We start from the raw sequence: 16381 nt of genomic DNA, 5'->3' as shown, positions 1-16381 counted from the left end.
TGTTATGGATTCTTGAAATTCTAAATATTTTAGAATCGGTCGGTAGTGTCTCATAGACAGTTTTACCTACTTTTCTGCACTCATGGCTATGTCAATGTACACCTGCCGTTCTTATTGGTTAATTGCTACCCTATTGGTTAATTTTAGCTGCTTTCCAAGCAGGTTTGTATTAAATGCCCTAAAACAACTACACATTGCTGCATGCCTGTTGATTGGCTGATATCATATTAATCCCACGATATCCCTTCAACCTGCTCTCTTTTTATAACAAGACAAAATGTATATGATGTATTGGTGCCCTTACACAGTGGCTATTAAGTGTAAAGAATTTGTCATTTCTTTTACCCGTATCGACAAATGCTACTATGGTATAGCCAAGTTGCTTGAGTGTTCCATGTAAAAAGTAATACACTCTTCTTTCTTACTTGTTTTTGATTAAAATGTTAGATTGGTGAGACAACCGCTGTGTAATCTCACTTTTACATACACTGGGTTCCTATGCATTAACTTAGCATTGAATGATGGAAAATAGATTTTTGCTGAGCAAAAGATGATAACATGCACCGGCAAGGAGAATATTTTTATACATTGATTTCATTGTGTGAGTCATTTTCTTAGCTAAACTTAAAAAAAACAATCACTGCATCGTATGCATTATTTGTTCCTTTAAATGTAGCAGTCATTACAGTGTACGAAAAAGCAGCTTGAGCTGTCCTTGTTATAGCCGACTGCAGCAGTGTACATCCACTCTTCTATATTCAGAGTAGCATATTACGTAACAGTGCTCAATGCTGAGGCAATATGTGGAAACCCAGTAGCAGGCATGAGCAAATTTTGCACAGATATTTCTCTTTTGGGGCAGGCCATCTCTTCTTGCTCTTTCGACTAACATTCCTCATTTCTGTTACTACGTCATTACTTCTCCTTTTCCTCCACTGCAATGACACTAGCATGTGTATTTTGATGTCCCTCAAGTGCCGTATGCTCTTTTGATGCCTGTTTGTCAGAGTTTTGTTGTCTGACTGTATATTGTAATAAACGAGTGACAATATAATTTATGAGACACAATCGGCATGGGACTTTGACATTTTCTAGCAAGGCTTAGGATATAGGCAGTAGTTTACCGCTGGCAACCTGTTCAAGTAGGTTAAAAACCCATGGTACAATAGTGTGTATACACAAGAATATACATATAGAATGTACATAAAATATATCATACTATAGTGTACTTCAAGTAACCTGGTCAAGGAGGATAGATAATATAACGCTGTATAGAGTATATTATACTATGGTGTACTTCATGTAACCTGTTTAAATATATAGGATAGATAATATAACGCTGTATAGAATATATTATAGTATGGTGTACTTCATGTAACCTGTTTAAATGTATAGGATAAACAATATAACGCTGTATAGAATATATTATACTATGGTGTACTTCATGTAACCTGTTTAAATATATAGGATAAACAATATAACGCTGTATAGAATATATTATACTATGGTGTACTTCATGTAACCTGTTTAAATATATAGGATAAACAATATAACGCTGTATAGAATATATTATACTATAGTGTACTTCATGTAACCTGTTTAAATATATAGGATAGATAATATAACGCTGTATAGAATATATTATAGTATGGTGTACTTCATGTAACCTGTTTAAATATATAGGATAGATAATATAACGCTGTATAGAATATATTATAGTATGGTGTACTTCATGTAACCTGTTTAAATATATAGGATAAACAATATAACGCTGTATAGAATATATTATACTATGTTGTACTTCATGTAACCTGTTTAAATATATAGGATAGATAATATAACGCTGTATAGAATATATTATAGTATGGTGTACTTCGTGTAACCTGTTTAAATATATAGGATAGATAATATACCGCAACTTGTTATCTTAGAATAGATGTATCAATGGGGTGTGGCCATGAATTATCTAGCTGCTTTTGTACTGCATGATACTGAAACTAATATCCTATTTGTGGTTATTTTTAAAGAGCCGCCATGTTGATATTAATAACACAGTCGAGCTTTACTTCTTGGTCTTGACAAAGGTCATATTCTAACTATCGTCAGCTTAAATTAGACGACAAATACGTGTCTATGCAAATCAAGTTTCTAATGTAAGACCGTAAACGACTATCAATGAGAGCATACATGTACAATGGAAAGGAGATATCTGATTTGACAATTATCATTATATACTTTTTATTACCTCAGCCTTTGTCTAAACTTAATATCACCTAGATGTGTGTTGTAAAATAACAGCATCATATATGCAGTTTATTCGGGACTTACACATTGTTACTAAAATCAACTAGCTCAAGCTCATATTTAATGATGAGCTTCATCATATTTTATAATAAATTATGTCACATTTCTCGTGGCATCTACATTCATTCGGGTTTTCTTGCTGCCAAGTAGCTTAGTTAATGTACATCACATTCTCATATTCGTATTGTATTCATTGAAACATGAAGAGGTCTTTTAAAAAGTTAAAAAAACTGAGCCCATATTTTGGGTGAAATGTACATACACCATACTGAAAGCCTGCTTTGGTTGTATTACATGAGCATTTAATAACGTAAATATTTAATAACATAAATATAATCAACAGATTTGGGCGAATATGGAAATGGGCGAGCGGAAGGCATGGTGGAATGCTCCGATGAGTCGGACAGCACTACTGTGACAGACACGGAGGATGAGCTTGGTCTTGTTGAAGACCGTTTGAATGTGCCACTGGGAGAGACGAGCTACATTGAAAATGAGTGTGATATAACCAATAGAGGTGGTGCTGGCGACCTTTCAGAGGAATTTGCTGATGAAAATAAAAATATAATTTGGTGCTTAATGAAACAGGTTGGTATGATGTAGTTTCTGGGTCTTCTCAGTGTACTATGTTACTATGTATTTAAAGTATCACTATAGCTAGTCCCTAAGAACCAGCTAGATATGCGAGCATATCGGAGTAATATAATAATTGTTGCCATGTTCTATAAGCATCAGTATAATCTGCTTGTCTGTTAAAACATACTCCAACTCACTTTTTGCGCCTTTTTCAACCTGGTAGATTTGATATCATAAGGGAGAAAGCGATGGATTTTGTTGTCGGTGCGAGTGGGTATGGACCTGTTTAAAGCAGTGCATGTTGTTGTAGGTGCTAGTAGGTATGGACCTGTCTAAAGTAACGTATATTGTTGTAGGTGCGAGTAGGTATGGACTTGTCTAAAGTAGTGTATATTGTTGTAGGCGCGAGTAGGTATGGACCTGTCTAAAGTAACGTATATTGTTGTAGGTGAGAGTAGGTATGGACCTGTCTAAAGTAATGTATATTGTTGTAGGTGCGAGTAGGTATGGACCTGTCTAAAGTAGTGTATATTGTTGTAGGCGCGAGTAGGTATGGACCTGTCTAAAGTAGTGTATGTTGTTGTAGGTGCGAGTAGGTATGGACCTGTCTAAAGTAGTGTATATTGTTGTAGGTGCGAGTAGGTATGGACCTGTCTAAAGTAACGTATATTGTTGTAGGTGAGAGTAGGTATGGACCTGTCTAAAGTAGTGTATGTTGTTGTAGGTGCGAGTAGGTATGGACCTGTCTAAAGTAGTGTATATTGTTGTAGGCGCGAGTAGGTATGGACCTGTCTAAAGTAGTGTATGTTGTTGTAGGTGCGAGTAGGTATGGACCTGTCTAAAGTAGTGTATATTGTTGTAGGTGCGAGTAGGTATGGACCTGTCTAAAGTAACGTATATTGTTGTAGGTGAGAGTAGGTATGGATCTGTCTAAAGTAATGTATATTGTTGTAGGGGCGAGTGGGTATGGACCTGTCTAAAGTAATGTATATTGTTGTAGGTGCGAGTAGGTATGGACTTGTCTAAAGTAACGTATATTGTTGTAGGTGAGAGTAGGTATGGACCTGTCTAAAGTAATGTATATTGTTGTAGGTGCGAGTAGGTATGGACCTGTCTAAAGTAATGTATATTGTTGTAGGTGCGAGTAGGTATGGACCTGTCTAAAGCGATGTATATTGTTGTAGGGGCGAGTGGGTATGGACCTGTCTAAAGTAATGTATATTGTTGTAGGTGCGAGTGGGTATGGACTTGTCTAAAGTAATGTATATTGTTGTAGGGGCGAGTAGGTATGGACTTGTCTAAAGTAATGTATATTGTTGTAGGGGCGAGTGGGTATGGACCTGTCTAAAGTAATGTATATTGTTGTAGGTGCGAGTGGGTATGGACCTGTCTAAAGTAATGTATATTGTTGTAGGGGCGAGTGGGTATGGACCTGTCTAAAGTAATGTATATTGTTGTAGGGGCGAGTGGGTATGGACCTGTCTAAAGTAATGTATATTGTTGTAGGTGCGAGTAGGTATGGACCTGTCTAAAGTAACGTATATTGTTGTAGGTGCGAGTGGGTATGGACTTGTCTAAAGTAATGTATATTGTTGTAGGGGCGAGTGGGTATGGATCTGTCTAAAGTAATGTATATTGTTGTAGGGGCGAGTGGGTATGGACCTGTCTAAAGTAATGTATATTGTTGTAGGTGCGAGTAGGTATGGACTTGTCTAAAGTAACGTATATTGTTGTAGGTGAGAGTAGGTATGGACCTGTCTAAAGTAATGTATATTGTTGTAGGTGCGAGTAGGTATGGACCTGTCTAAAGTAATGTATATTGTTGTAGGGGCGAGTGGGTATGGACCTGTCTAAAGTAATGTATATTGTTGTAGGTGCGAGTAGGTATGGACTTGTCTAAAGTAACGTATATTGTTGTAGGTGAGAGTAGGTATGGACCTGTCTAAAGTAATGTATATTGTTGTAGGTGCGAGTAGGTATGGACCTGTCTAAAGTAATGTATATTGTTGTAGGTGCGAGTAGGTATGGACCTGTCTAAAGCGATGTATATTGTTGTAGGGGCGAGTGGGTATGGACCTGTCTAAAGTAATGTATATTGTTGTAGGTGCGAGTGGGTATGGACTTGTCTAAAGTAATGTATATTGTTGTAGGGGCGAGTAGGTATGGACTTGTCTAAAGTAATGTATATTGTTGTAGGGGCGAGTGGGTATGGACCTGTCTAAAGTAATGTATATTGTTGTAGGTGCGAGTGGGTATGGACCTGTCTAAAGTAATGTATATTGTTGTAGGGGCGAGTGGGTATGGACCTGTCTAAAGTAATGTATATTGTTGTAGGGGCGAGTGGGTATGGACCTGTCTAAAGTAATGTATATTGTTGTAGGTGCGAGTAGGTATGGACCTGTCTAAAGTAACGTATATTGTTGTAGGTGCGAGTGGGTATGGACTTGTCTAAAGTAATGTATATTGTTGTAGGGGCGAGTGGGTATGGACCTGTCTAAAGTAATGTATATTGTTGTAGGGGCGAGTGGGTATGGACCTGTCTAAAGTAATGTATATTGTTGTAGGTGCGAGTAGGTATGGACTTGTCTAAAGTAACACTGCCCACGTTCATACTTGAAACTAGATCACTGTTAGAGAAGTTTGCGGACTATTACTATCACTCAGATATCCTTTCACGGTAAGTGTCTGCATCTTATATTGCCAGATAGGATTGACAATGACTCATTATTAAAAGGATAATGGTTGTTTTATGCCCATGTTGCTTTTAATTCAAAAAGTTTATCTTCGACACCTGGTCTGTTCTTTGGTGTAAATAATAATATGTTCACTTCCTGTCTGTGTTAAAATGTTTTAGACACTGGAGTTGCTCATCTTCTGTCTAGGTTGAAATGTTCTATACTTTGGAGTTGCTCACCTTCTGTTTTGGGTTAAATGTTCTAGACATTAGAGTCACTCACCTTCTGTCTAGGTTAAAATGTTGTAAACCTTGAAGTTGCTCACTTTCTGTTCAATGTTGAAATGTTGTAAACAACTGAGTTGTAAATTTTAGCTACAAATTTGAATAATTTAACCAGCACAAAAATTGTTTGAATACAAATTTAGTATGTAAATAGTCTTATCGGGGTTGCTCTTATATCAACTGAATAGAGTCAATTGTGTGGGACAAGATTCTGTATACTAGAACTGGAAGCCTTGAATCATATTTAATACAATGTGATAATTCTTGTAAAAGCAAGCAGAGTAAGATCACTCAGGAGAGTTGATTCCCGAGAAGCATTAGGATTGATCATAGAGGCCGAAGGCGCAAGGCATGGAAAATATTGTTGTTACCATTGAATAAATAGGTTCGCTCTACTTGAGAGTGTTTGCATATACATTAGACGCTCCTACAATGTAAGCAATCATAATAAATTATAGGGACTTAGGGTTATTCGAACATTAAAAATACATGTAAATTGCCTAACCATTCCAAGATCTCTTCAAACTCGCCCCTTTGGTCCTTCAAAAATAAAAAAACAACAGTAAATTTGATGACAGTGATGACTGAATGTCACTGTAGTATTATTTGTTTTTATTGTTAATAAGGTTGGGAAAAGCAGTCTGTAACACCAGTATAGATGCATTCAAAACATTATCCCGTAAAATTGTTTCAGGCACACACCTAAAATATGCGATGGTCTGTAAAATCAGAGCTTTGTGTAAGAAAGATAGATTTCACCTTTTCAATGGCAAGAAAAATGCTTCAGTTATAGGATACAGCTCATAGGATACAGCTCTTGGGATGCTCAGCTCTTGGGATGCTCAGCTCTTGGGATGCTCAGCTCTTGGGATGCTCAGCTCTTGGGATGCTCAGCTCTTGGGATGCTCCTTCACGAAGCAGCTTTTACAAAACAATTTGTTGTTTCCTAAATCTAGTTGACAATGTAAATGGGCTGATTGTTCAATTTTATTGTATTTAATTTCTGATCTGAACTGTATTTGAGTTTATGTTAACCTCCTTATCAAACACCAAAGACCCCATAGACATGTGATTTGAGTTTATGTTAGCCTCCTTATCAAACACCAAAGACCCCATAGACACGTGATTTGAGTTTATGTTAGCCTCCTTATCAAACACCAAAGACCCCATAGACATGTGATTTGAGTTTATGTTAGCCTCCTTATCAAACACCAAAGACTCCATAGACACGTGATTTGAGTTTATGTTAGCCTCCTTATCAAACACCAAAGACTCCATAGACACGTGATTTGAGTTTATGTTAGCCTCCTTATCAAACACCAAAGACTCCATAGACACGTGATTTGAGTTTATGTTAGCCTCCTTATCAAACACCAAAGACACCCTAGACATATGGCTATTGCTAAGAAAACTGTTAAACAAGTTGCTATGATTATTCACAATGTTGTCCAAGGCTGTTCAGCCACGTAGCAGCCTCTCTTTAGTAGTAATGTAGTGAAAACCATATGCAGTAAAACATGCCACTTGTGTGGCTTACCAATTTGAGTAGTAACTTGTGTGGCCTACCAATTTGAGTGGTAACTTTAATTTAAACAAACTTACAAGGCATCGCCATCTGAAGTGTTCCCTTTGTTTTGCATGAAGTTCGTTGAAACTCATAAAACAAAACATTTTACTTAGAAATGAATTGTTTTGCGTATCTGTGTTTATGCAACGTTTCCAGAGTTAGGGTCTGTGTATTCTTATAAATTTTCCACTTCATTAATCTTATTGCTTATAATTTGATGCCAAAGGGCGGCTAAATGCGATGATGCACTGACTCGCATGAAGGAAGTTGTAAGATGGTACCTCTCAGGCTTCTACAAAACCCCAAAGGGTGTCAAAAAGCCATACAACCCAATACTTGGTGAAAAGTTCAGGTGCTATTTTAGAAATGATGAAACAAACAGCAAAACCTTCTACATTTCTGAGCAGGTATTTATATGCCCGTGGCTAGACCAAATCTTAAATTATTATGTTAGTGATTTTTTAAGGATTACAAACCTTTTAATTTTGTTTTGTGGGCTCCTGCCAATTTGTGCTGGTAGGCGTATACCGTAACTCCATGACGCTCTACTTTTCAACTCTTCTCTAGTGTGGTACTTTATCAGAGGTGATGTTCCAATAAAAGGTGGCGTTGAATTTTTGAAACACCTCATCAAGAGAAGATATATTTAAGCCTTTCGCAGGCGAATCGAATACCGCCTATATTTTGCACTTTCCTTCGGGCAGAGCGAACATTAACCCTTTTGGATGCAAGAAATTTGCTAACTTACTTCCAACTTGTTTTAGATGTCTAAATTAATATGCACGGGTAAGCTGATGCATGTCTCTACCTGGAAAATAGATATTTATTGCTTGCAGTTAATCTACGATGATCTTATAGCCTGCGTTGCAATTTGTTAAAGCTTTCAAGTTTTTTATTTCATTCTAAATTTGAATGTATATTTTAATTTTATAACTACATTTAACAAGGTTGCATTAAATTTCATTGCACTCATCAGTATGTTTGCAACAGTTTGCAGCAAAAACTGGCTTTTTATGTGCAATAGAAGAGGAGTTACGAGCATCTATCCATTGTAAGCTAAGTTCAGATTACTGCAATGATGCTATCAAATAATATGCTAACATCTGCAAGTTTTTTAATTATACAATAATAATCTATCAAGTGCTACAAATATGTATTAAAGAACAAGTGATGTCAACAAACCATACTTATTATACATTCAGAGAAAACAATTAACATTTTTTAAACAAAATTACTAGCCTCGTTTGCTCGGCCATTAGTGTTCTGATTGTTGCTTTCGTTTGGAACCATTTCATATTCTCCTGGCGTTCACTAACTTCCACAGTGCTTTCTGGCCTCAACTCTTCTTCTACATAGCTGAGATAGTCGATATTAGCGTTCAAACAATTTTTTAGCAGAGCAAAACTTTCGCGTGATGCACTTTAGAATATACACTTTTTACACAAATAAAGAGAAACCGCGTGTGATCAAAATAGCCTCAAAATTTTAGCCTCGAAATACCTAGTAGCGCAGATTCCATCGTAAATGCAAAAACCTTTTTATACACATCGAAGTATCAAGATCGCGTTAAAAAAGCACCTACTTTAGCCTTATACAGTTACTAATTATTTCCATGGTGTTGCTTTAGTTTTAATGAAAAAAACCTTAAGTACTTGAAGTTGGAAAACAGACTTCGATATAAATTGAAACAATGAACGAATTAATTGTTATTGATGTAATCTAGTCATTATTAGAAATGATCAAAAATCGTAATCAAGAATGTCAAATAGTGGCAGTCAAATAGAAGTGGCATTCAAATAGAAGTGGCATTCACATAGAAGTGGCGTTCACATAGAAGTGGCATTCAAATAGAAGTGGCGTTCACATAGAAGTGGCGTTCAATTAAAGTCGCGCTCTATTTTTCAACTCTTCTCCCATAGTGGCGCTCAAATAGAGGTGATGGTCAGATAAAGGTGGTGTTCAAATATGATATTGTTGAGAACTTCTTGTTTTGAGTTCAAGTTCTGTCTTGTTATGGGCAATTCAGGATATACCTGGGGTGTTGCAGTCTTCTCTGATGACATTTCACTAAGAATTTGGTCTTATTGTGCCGTTTATGACTTAAAAAACTAGTATGACAAGCATGATTTCACTATTAAACTCTTTGCTCAATTGAAGGTTCTGATGCTGTGATGCACATCACTGCGACGTAACGTCGTGAAAACAACAGCCAATTTTATGCCTCACTTTTGCTCTATTGTAATGATAAATAGCTATTCGCCAATCTAGGGTTTACTATATCTATGGTGAAAACCTAGTGGCATAGTAAGCATGCCACTGGCATGGTAAACATAAAAAGGCCAAGATTTTCGCATTCTGCGTATCAACTCTCGCACGCCACTTCAACAACTTGTCAGACAATCTCTGATGCACAGACACGATCATTTTCCATGAAGCATTCAGTAAACCAAGTTTCGACGGTGCCCTGGCAGGATTTTCATACCAACACCAGCCATTATCAGGGCAGTAAACATGCTGCGGATGAGCATCATTGGATGTTATATGATAATGCGTGGCCAAACTCGCTCTTTTCATTCCATCGATGTCACTTAAATTCTTGTGCTTTCTTTCATCTGCTCTGAGCTGCTTCCGTCTCCTTCTATGTCGTTCTCTGGCTGCCTCTCTTTGTTGCCTTTCTTCGTTCATCCATGTTGAGGGTAAACAATTGAGATATACTCACAATAATATATAGATTTCATTCGTTAAAAAAATTCAAGCGTCTTTGAGCAGCAAAAAATTGCAAGATTGTTGCTTGCATAGGTTAATTAAATTTGGGCAAAACTATATAGCGCCTCGCATCCATGATACTATGTAATATATTTCTATCTGATTACCCACGGGCATTGCTAACTGTGAGGTAACACACACCTGCTAGTACTCTGCTGGTCTAAATTGCCATAAGCTATCATCTGATTTGGCGAGAAAGCATAAAGTCTAAGCACATACATAGCTATTTCTTAATATCACAAAAGCGTTTGAATGGAGCTCTGGTAGAGTGTCGGTACAGATAGACAAATTTTATGAGTTCGACTCCAACTTATAACACTTTTGTATATCAAACTGTAACCGTGGCTGAAGAGTGTGACACACAACTAACAATCATGCTATAGTATAAGTATATAGATTTCATTTGCAAGTAGAAGGATTATTTCAAGGCAATAAAATATACTCAATGAAATTTCAATGAAACAAGATATGCCCCGCAGCAAAATTCACAGAATAGGTCTACCAAGGCGTGAGAATTTGGTTATTCTTAGCATTGCTACTTTTGTATTCTCATAGATATCACACCACCCTCCTGTCAGTGCCTTCTACGTTACCAACCGTCACGATGGCTTTAGTATCAACTGCGCTGTCCTGGCTAAGTCGAAGTTCTATGGAAACTCTGTTGCTGCAGTTATGGAAGGGGTGGGTAAACTGACCTTCCTCAAGCTAGGTGAGGAGTATACCATCACCATACCATATGGCTATGCCAAAGGAATTATTACTGGGTCACTGACCATGGAACTTGGTGGGAAGGTTTCTATAGCATGCGATAAAACGGGATACAAGACTGACCTAGAGTTTAAACTTAAGGTGAGTCTCTTCTATTAGTTGACCACTCAAGTTTGCGGCCCATACGGGATGACCACAAGTTCGTGACACATGAGGAACCATCCCTACTCAAACTTGTCACCCATGAGGGATAATGCCCACTAATAACAGTGATAAATAATGTAGTATTTTTCAGTAGTCTCTATTATGTAATACATTAGTTTTAATATTACATGAAGAAATTATTTTCAAGCTTATGAGTATATAAGGATAATTGCTCCAGCATGCAATAGTTTTGCAAGGTGGGACTGTACGTACATGAATGAATGTATATTGTAGATATATGTACAATTAGAGTGTTGAAATGGCTAGCTAATACTTGTGTTTTTGATGGTGCAAACCGGTTTTGTGCTACTGCGTTCTACTGGTTGTGAATGTAGAATAAACTATTTGTAATTATTCAATTATATACTATATACTAGGTGAATGCCCGACATTACTTATGTAATGAAAGTTTTTGCATAGAAAATTTATTTTTATTTAACATATAATAATAGTTAACTTTCAAACTTCATATCCTGGGAAAATTGCTTTGCGCAGTTCAAATGAATTAAGAGAAATAATAAAACAACTGTTAAGGTTTTCAAACTTTTTCAAACAGCTATAACTTTTAAATTTCATATCATGAAAAATTTTTTTGTTGAAATTTAAAAGAAAACTGTAAAGGTGTTTAAATGTAAATGTGAAATAATTAGCAAGTACTGGCTAAATAAAGTCTGTTTGGCTACAATTACAATGGTAAATTATTTGGTAAACAACTATATGATTTTAATTCGTTTCATTGAAAATATCATAGCCTATAGAGTGGTATAGAAACCAATAGTAGTTATCTAATGAAAACGCCTCCTGGTAACAGTCATCAGAACTTTATAGATGTACTGAACATATTAAAAATGAGTAACAGAACAACATGTTAACCTTAATAACTATAGTTACCTACATTAACTGTGTAATTAGTGTATTTAGTGGTTATGATCTGCAATGAATGTAACATTACAATGAACTACGTGCAGTACATACCGCGGGGAGTACTTACCTTCGAGCCAGACGTATAACATAAACTGTGAATTTAACTTGAATGAATTTACCTTACTAAACACATAGTAAAAGTTATGTTTTAGTATGTATTTTACTAAACTTCTACTTTGTCACAGGTTAACACTTTATCACTTATTTGTTTTCGAATTTGTTTTTACTATAACTTATAACGCTGAACTGAGATAGGGTTCATCGCGTATCTCTTTCTGGGATTGTGGGAGGGATTTCAGCGAATAGCATATCGGCTTTTTGGTTATTTCTTCATAATCAGTACACCCCGATTGCCAAATTTTAATTTCTTGCAAACTGTTTGTTGATATTGTATGACAGAAAAAGTCAAGAAAAAATCGTCTGCATTTGGGAGGACAGAAAAAACATTGTGTTCCATATAGTAAGGCAAAAACTTTTTTATAACATTGTAATCCGTGCGTGCACTGTATAGATTAATAATTTAACATGTGCAATTGTAATCCGTGCGTGCACTGTATAGATTAATAATTTAACATGTGCAATTGTAATCCGTGCGTGCACTGTATAGATTAATAATTTAACATGTGCAATTGTAATCCGTGCGTGCACTGTATAGATTAATAATTTAACATGTGCAATTGTAATCCGTGCGTGCACTGTATAGATTAATAATTTAACATGTGCAATTGTAATCCGTGCGTGCACTGTATAGATTAATAATTTAACATGTGCAATTGTAATTCGTGCGTGCACTGTATAGATTAATAATTTAACATGTGCAATTGTGAAAAGGGTATACAGTATATGGGAAGAGTGATGAGAATAGTAAGAATACTTCAGCCTAGTAGTTGAGTGCGCGTGTTTACAAAGTTGTGGTTGCAATCTTCATGAATTTAAATCCAGTACGAAGTGCATTGTCTATTCTCAGACTTTAATAGCTATAGCTGGACAGGCGAACGACAAACTTTGATATTTACACACATACACATATGTATTTATGCATATGTATGATCCAGTTGTTTGTTTTGCAGCCTTTCATGGGAAGTAGCGGCTCATCAAATAAGGTTGCAGGCAAAATAAGATTAGGAAACGAAACCCTTTTTACGATAGATGGTCGTTGGGATCAGGAAATGAATCTAAAAGATAGGTCGACTGGATCTGTGGAAACTTTGTGGAAAGTTGACAATGAGACGATCTCGAGAAGATTGAAACGCTACACTGTACCCATGGACTGCCAGGAAGAGTTTGAATCTGAGAGGTAACTAATTCTCGTAGAATCAATTATGTGAGCAAAGCTATTATATCTGCAACCATTTTGTCCAGAAAATTAACTGTTGGCTTTCGGTAAGCTTTAATTTATTTTATGTAGGAGTTTTTTTTTCATGCAAAAATCTGTTCAGGTTGTGGCTGCGTGTGAGCGAGGCTCTCAAGGACTCTGACCAAAGTAGGGCAACGCATGAAAAGTTTTTATTGGAAGAAGCTCAGAGAAACGCTGCAAAAGAGAGAAAGGTTACTAATGCTCAGTACCAGCCAGCTTTGTTCGAGATGGATGAATTGACAGGGGACTGGATTTACAAATACTCAGAGTGAGTTTTACAGCTTGATTGTCTTCACTCCTGACGATGATGTGGAAGGTCTGCTTTCGCAACCGGAGAGCTGAATCTATATGCAGTGAAACTCGGATAACTCGCCCTCGGATATCTCGAACACATGGTTAACTTGAACGGATTTGTTTGGTTCGTTCCAACGCAATGATAAATTGCTTTAGATAACTCGACCTTTACTTGGTTAACTCGAACAGTTTTTTTGCCCAACGGCTTACGGAGACGGTTGTTATCGCTTTAGAATATCACTTTATTCCAAGCCATAGAGATAAACAACAATGTTTGGTAGTTTTTAGGCGTCATTATTACCACCATCAGCAAAATATTTTCGTTAACGACTTTTCTAAAGGTTTGCCAAAAATCAAATTTTACCAAACATCCGCTTGGGGATAGCCCTCCGCAAGCAAGGAGAAGCGAGGTAACCTTCAGATAAACTTCAAAAAAAATTGGCAAAACTGGTTTTTGTTAAAACGCTCAAAAGAAAAATATGTCTTTTTGTTCTGAGAGTTTCAACCGCGATCAAGTTTTGCCTATTTTAATCTGAACGTCCTGGCAGTCACATCACCTAAAATAAACAAATGAACCTCATGTAATAAAAGGAAAATATTTATACTTTTTGATAAAAATTGTTAAAACATTACATGAGAGGTCCCTTGACTTGCAACAAGCAATCAATGCTTTTGATTTATATATAGCTTGTATATGTACTGATAAATACAATAATACATGCACTTGTGACAGCGTTCTCATAACTTGAACCCTCTGATAACTCGAACACTTTCTCTCGGTCCTGTGAAGGTCGAGTTAGCCGAGTTTCACTGTATATATATATATATATATATAAAATCAATAAAACAGACTATAACTTTAAATAAAACACTTGATTACTATTAGTTTCATGCTTGATAAGAGCAATCTTCAGATAAAAGATCTTTTATCTGAAGATTGCTCTTACCAAGCATAAAACTAATAGTAATCAAGTGTTTTATCTAAAGTTATAGTCTGTTTTATTGATTTTAACTTGCTCTGATTTTATCATTGAGCACTCTGCTTGGATCTTACGCTTTTACTCATATACATATGTATATAAATATGTCAATGTTTGTCTTTTGTTTTCATCCGTGTGTTCAGATTAACGTCTAGCGATGAAAAATCCGCTTGGCAGAGGATTTCAACTCGGCAGATTCAAATCGCAAGACTACAAACAAGCGCCTAATCAGTAGGCTAAGCCTCTCATCATTTCTAATGCTGTTACATATAGGTATATCCTTATCGCGATTGCACATGCTAAATATGCACTTTTTATTATTAATTAATATTACTTTTTACTAGTGTTTTTTTTTTAATTTTTAATAGCTTTTTTCACCATTACCAATACCTACTTTTTTAATTTATAATTTTGCCGTTTCAATTTCAAATGTGCCCGCTACACTCCTATTTCCGGTTTCTGTAAATCTGTGAAATCTAAATACTTTTCACATAGACAAATGGATTATCTGGAGAAGGAATTGACTACATTCTCTTTCCATTTGATCAGACAAACTATCAGACAAAGACAGTCCGATATCTCATTTTTATGTTTATACCAGCATCGTCCATCAAAAATTTAAATACAATGAGCTTCTGCAACAACTATTTTATACACGCAATTCCAAGTTTTTTTTCTCTTAATTTACTTGAACTGCACAAAAAACACTTTTCTCATGATGTGAGGTTTACAACGTTAAAATGGTAAATGTATATGTATAAAAACAAGTTTTCTGCACAAACCTTTTTATTACCAGGGCAACGCCGCGCAATTCTCTAGTAATAATAATATTATTGATGTAGCGTGGATTCTCAATTGTGTCCTAGTTTGTAAACATGCCCGTTTAAGGTAATTAAAGTTATTCATGTAAGCTATGATAATAATAAACACTGCTACAGGTTATTAATATTCCCGACTCTACACTTTCTATAGTAGTGCTAAAAACACATTCAACAGCCGCAAATCCGATTTCTACACATACAGAGCACCTTAAAGATACGATCACCCTGATATACCCTTACAATGATATATCCACCTTACAAAGTGGAACATGATTTTTTCACCTCGTAGGAATCTTATTTCACCATACAAATGCAACAAAATTTTCGCCAGAGTTCAAAGTTGGCGTGCTTATTATGTACGTTAAAATAAGAAAGACGCCGAAATGTTGTATGCTGAAAATATTTTCACAACGCCTGAAAGAGGCACGAATACCAATTTATCTCAGCTTAGCAATTCTCATGTATAAAACGGTAAGTTTCCCTTTTAAACCTTTAGCAAAGTTTAAGTTGCAATCCCTTCGAACGGAAAGTCAGTGGTGAGACAACTTCTCTTAACCTGCTAACAAAATCCACTCGTTACAAAAATAGAACCATTCAAGCTTTCTTACCGAATTAGGTTGAAAAAGGTTTTAATGAGATCGGCTAAAATTATATTGGAAACAAAGCAAAAAATTAATGTGATAAAATTTTAGTGATGGAAAGTTAAAATTCAGTAAAATAGTTGAAAATACATACTAAAACACAGCTTGTAGTATGTGTTTAGTAAGTTAAACTTGTTTAAAATGAATTCAAAGTGTATGCCATACGTATGTCTGTCTTGAAGGTAAAAGCTCTCTACAATATGTACTGCACATACTACATGCGCAACATTGTATCTTAATGCAGATCATAACTATAGTTACTAAGGTTAACATACTTTTT

General features: G+C 35.9%; 1 protein-coding gene across 3 annotated transcripts in view; it reads left to right on the top strand.

The window, feature by feature from the left end:
• Positions 1-16381, top strand: part of LOC137394938 (oxysterol-binding protein-related protein 8-like) — a 41621-nt gene that overhangs the window by 23583 nt on the left and 1657 nt on the right. For 2 of the 3 annotated variants that reach the window (XM_068081712.1, XM_068081713.1), the window contains 7 exons: positions 148-162; positions 2648-2892; positions 5445-5557; positions 7633-7813; positions 10728-11021; positions 13079-13305; positions 13448-13633. In XM_068081712.1, coding sequence (XP_067937813.1) covers positions 148-162; positions 2648-2892; positions 5445-5557; positions 7633-7813; positions 10728-11021; positions 13079-13305; positions 13448-13633 — 1261 coding nt within the window. The remainder of the gene's footprint in view (positions 1-147; positions 163-2647; positions 2893-5444; positions 5558-7632; positions 7814-10727; positions 11022-13078; positions 13306-13447; positions 13634-16381) is intronic. The other variant, XM_068081714.1, reaches the window with a different exon arrangement.

This window comes from Watersipora subatra, chromosome 4 (genome assembly GCF_963576615.1).
Source record: "Watersipora subatra chromosome 4, tzWatSuba1.1, whole genome shotgun sequence".
Classification (NCBI taxonomy): domain Eukaryota; kingdom Metazoa; phylum Bryozoa; class Gymnolaemata; order Cheilostomatida; family Watersiporidae; genus Watersipora; species Watersipora subatra.
Note: the sequence above shows the minus strand (reverse complement) of the source record. Positions and strands in the feature narration are given on the sequence as shown.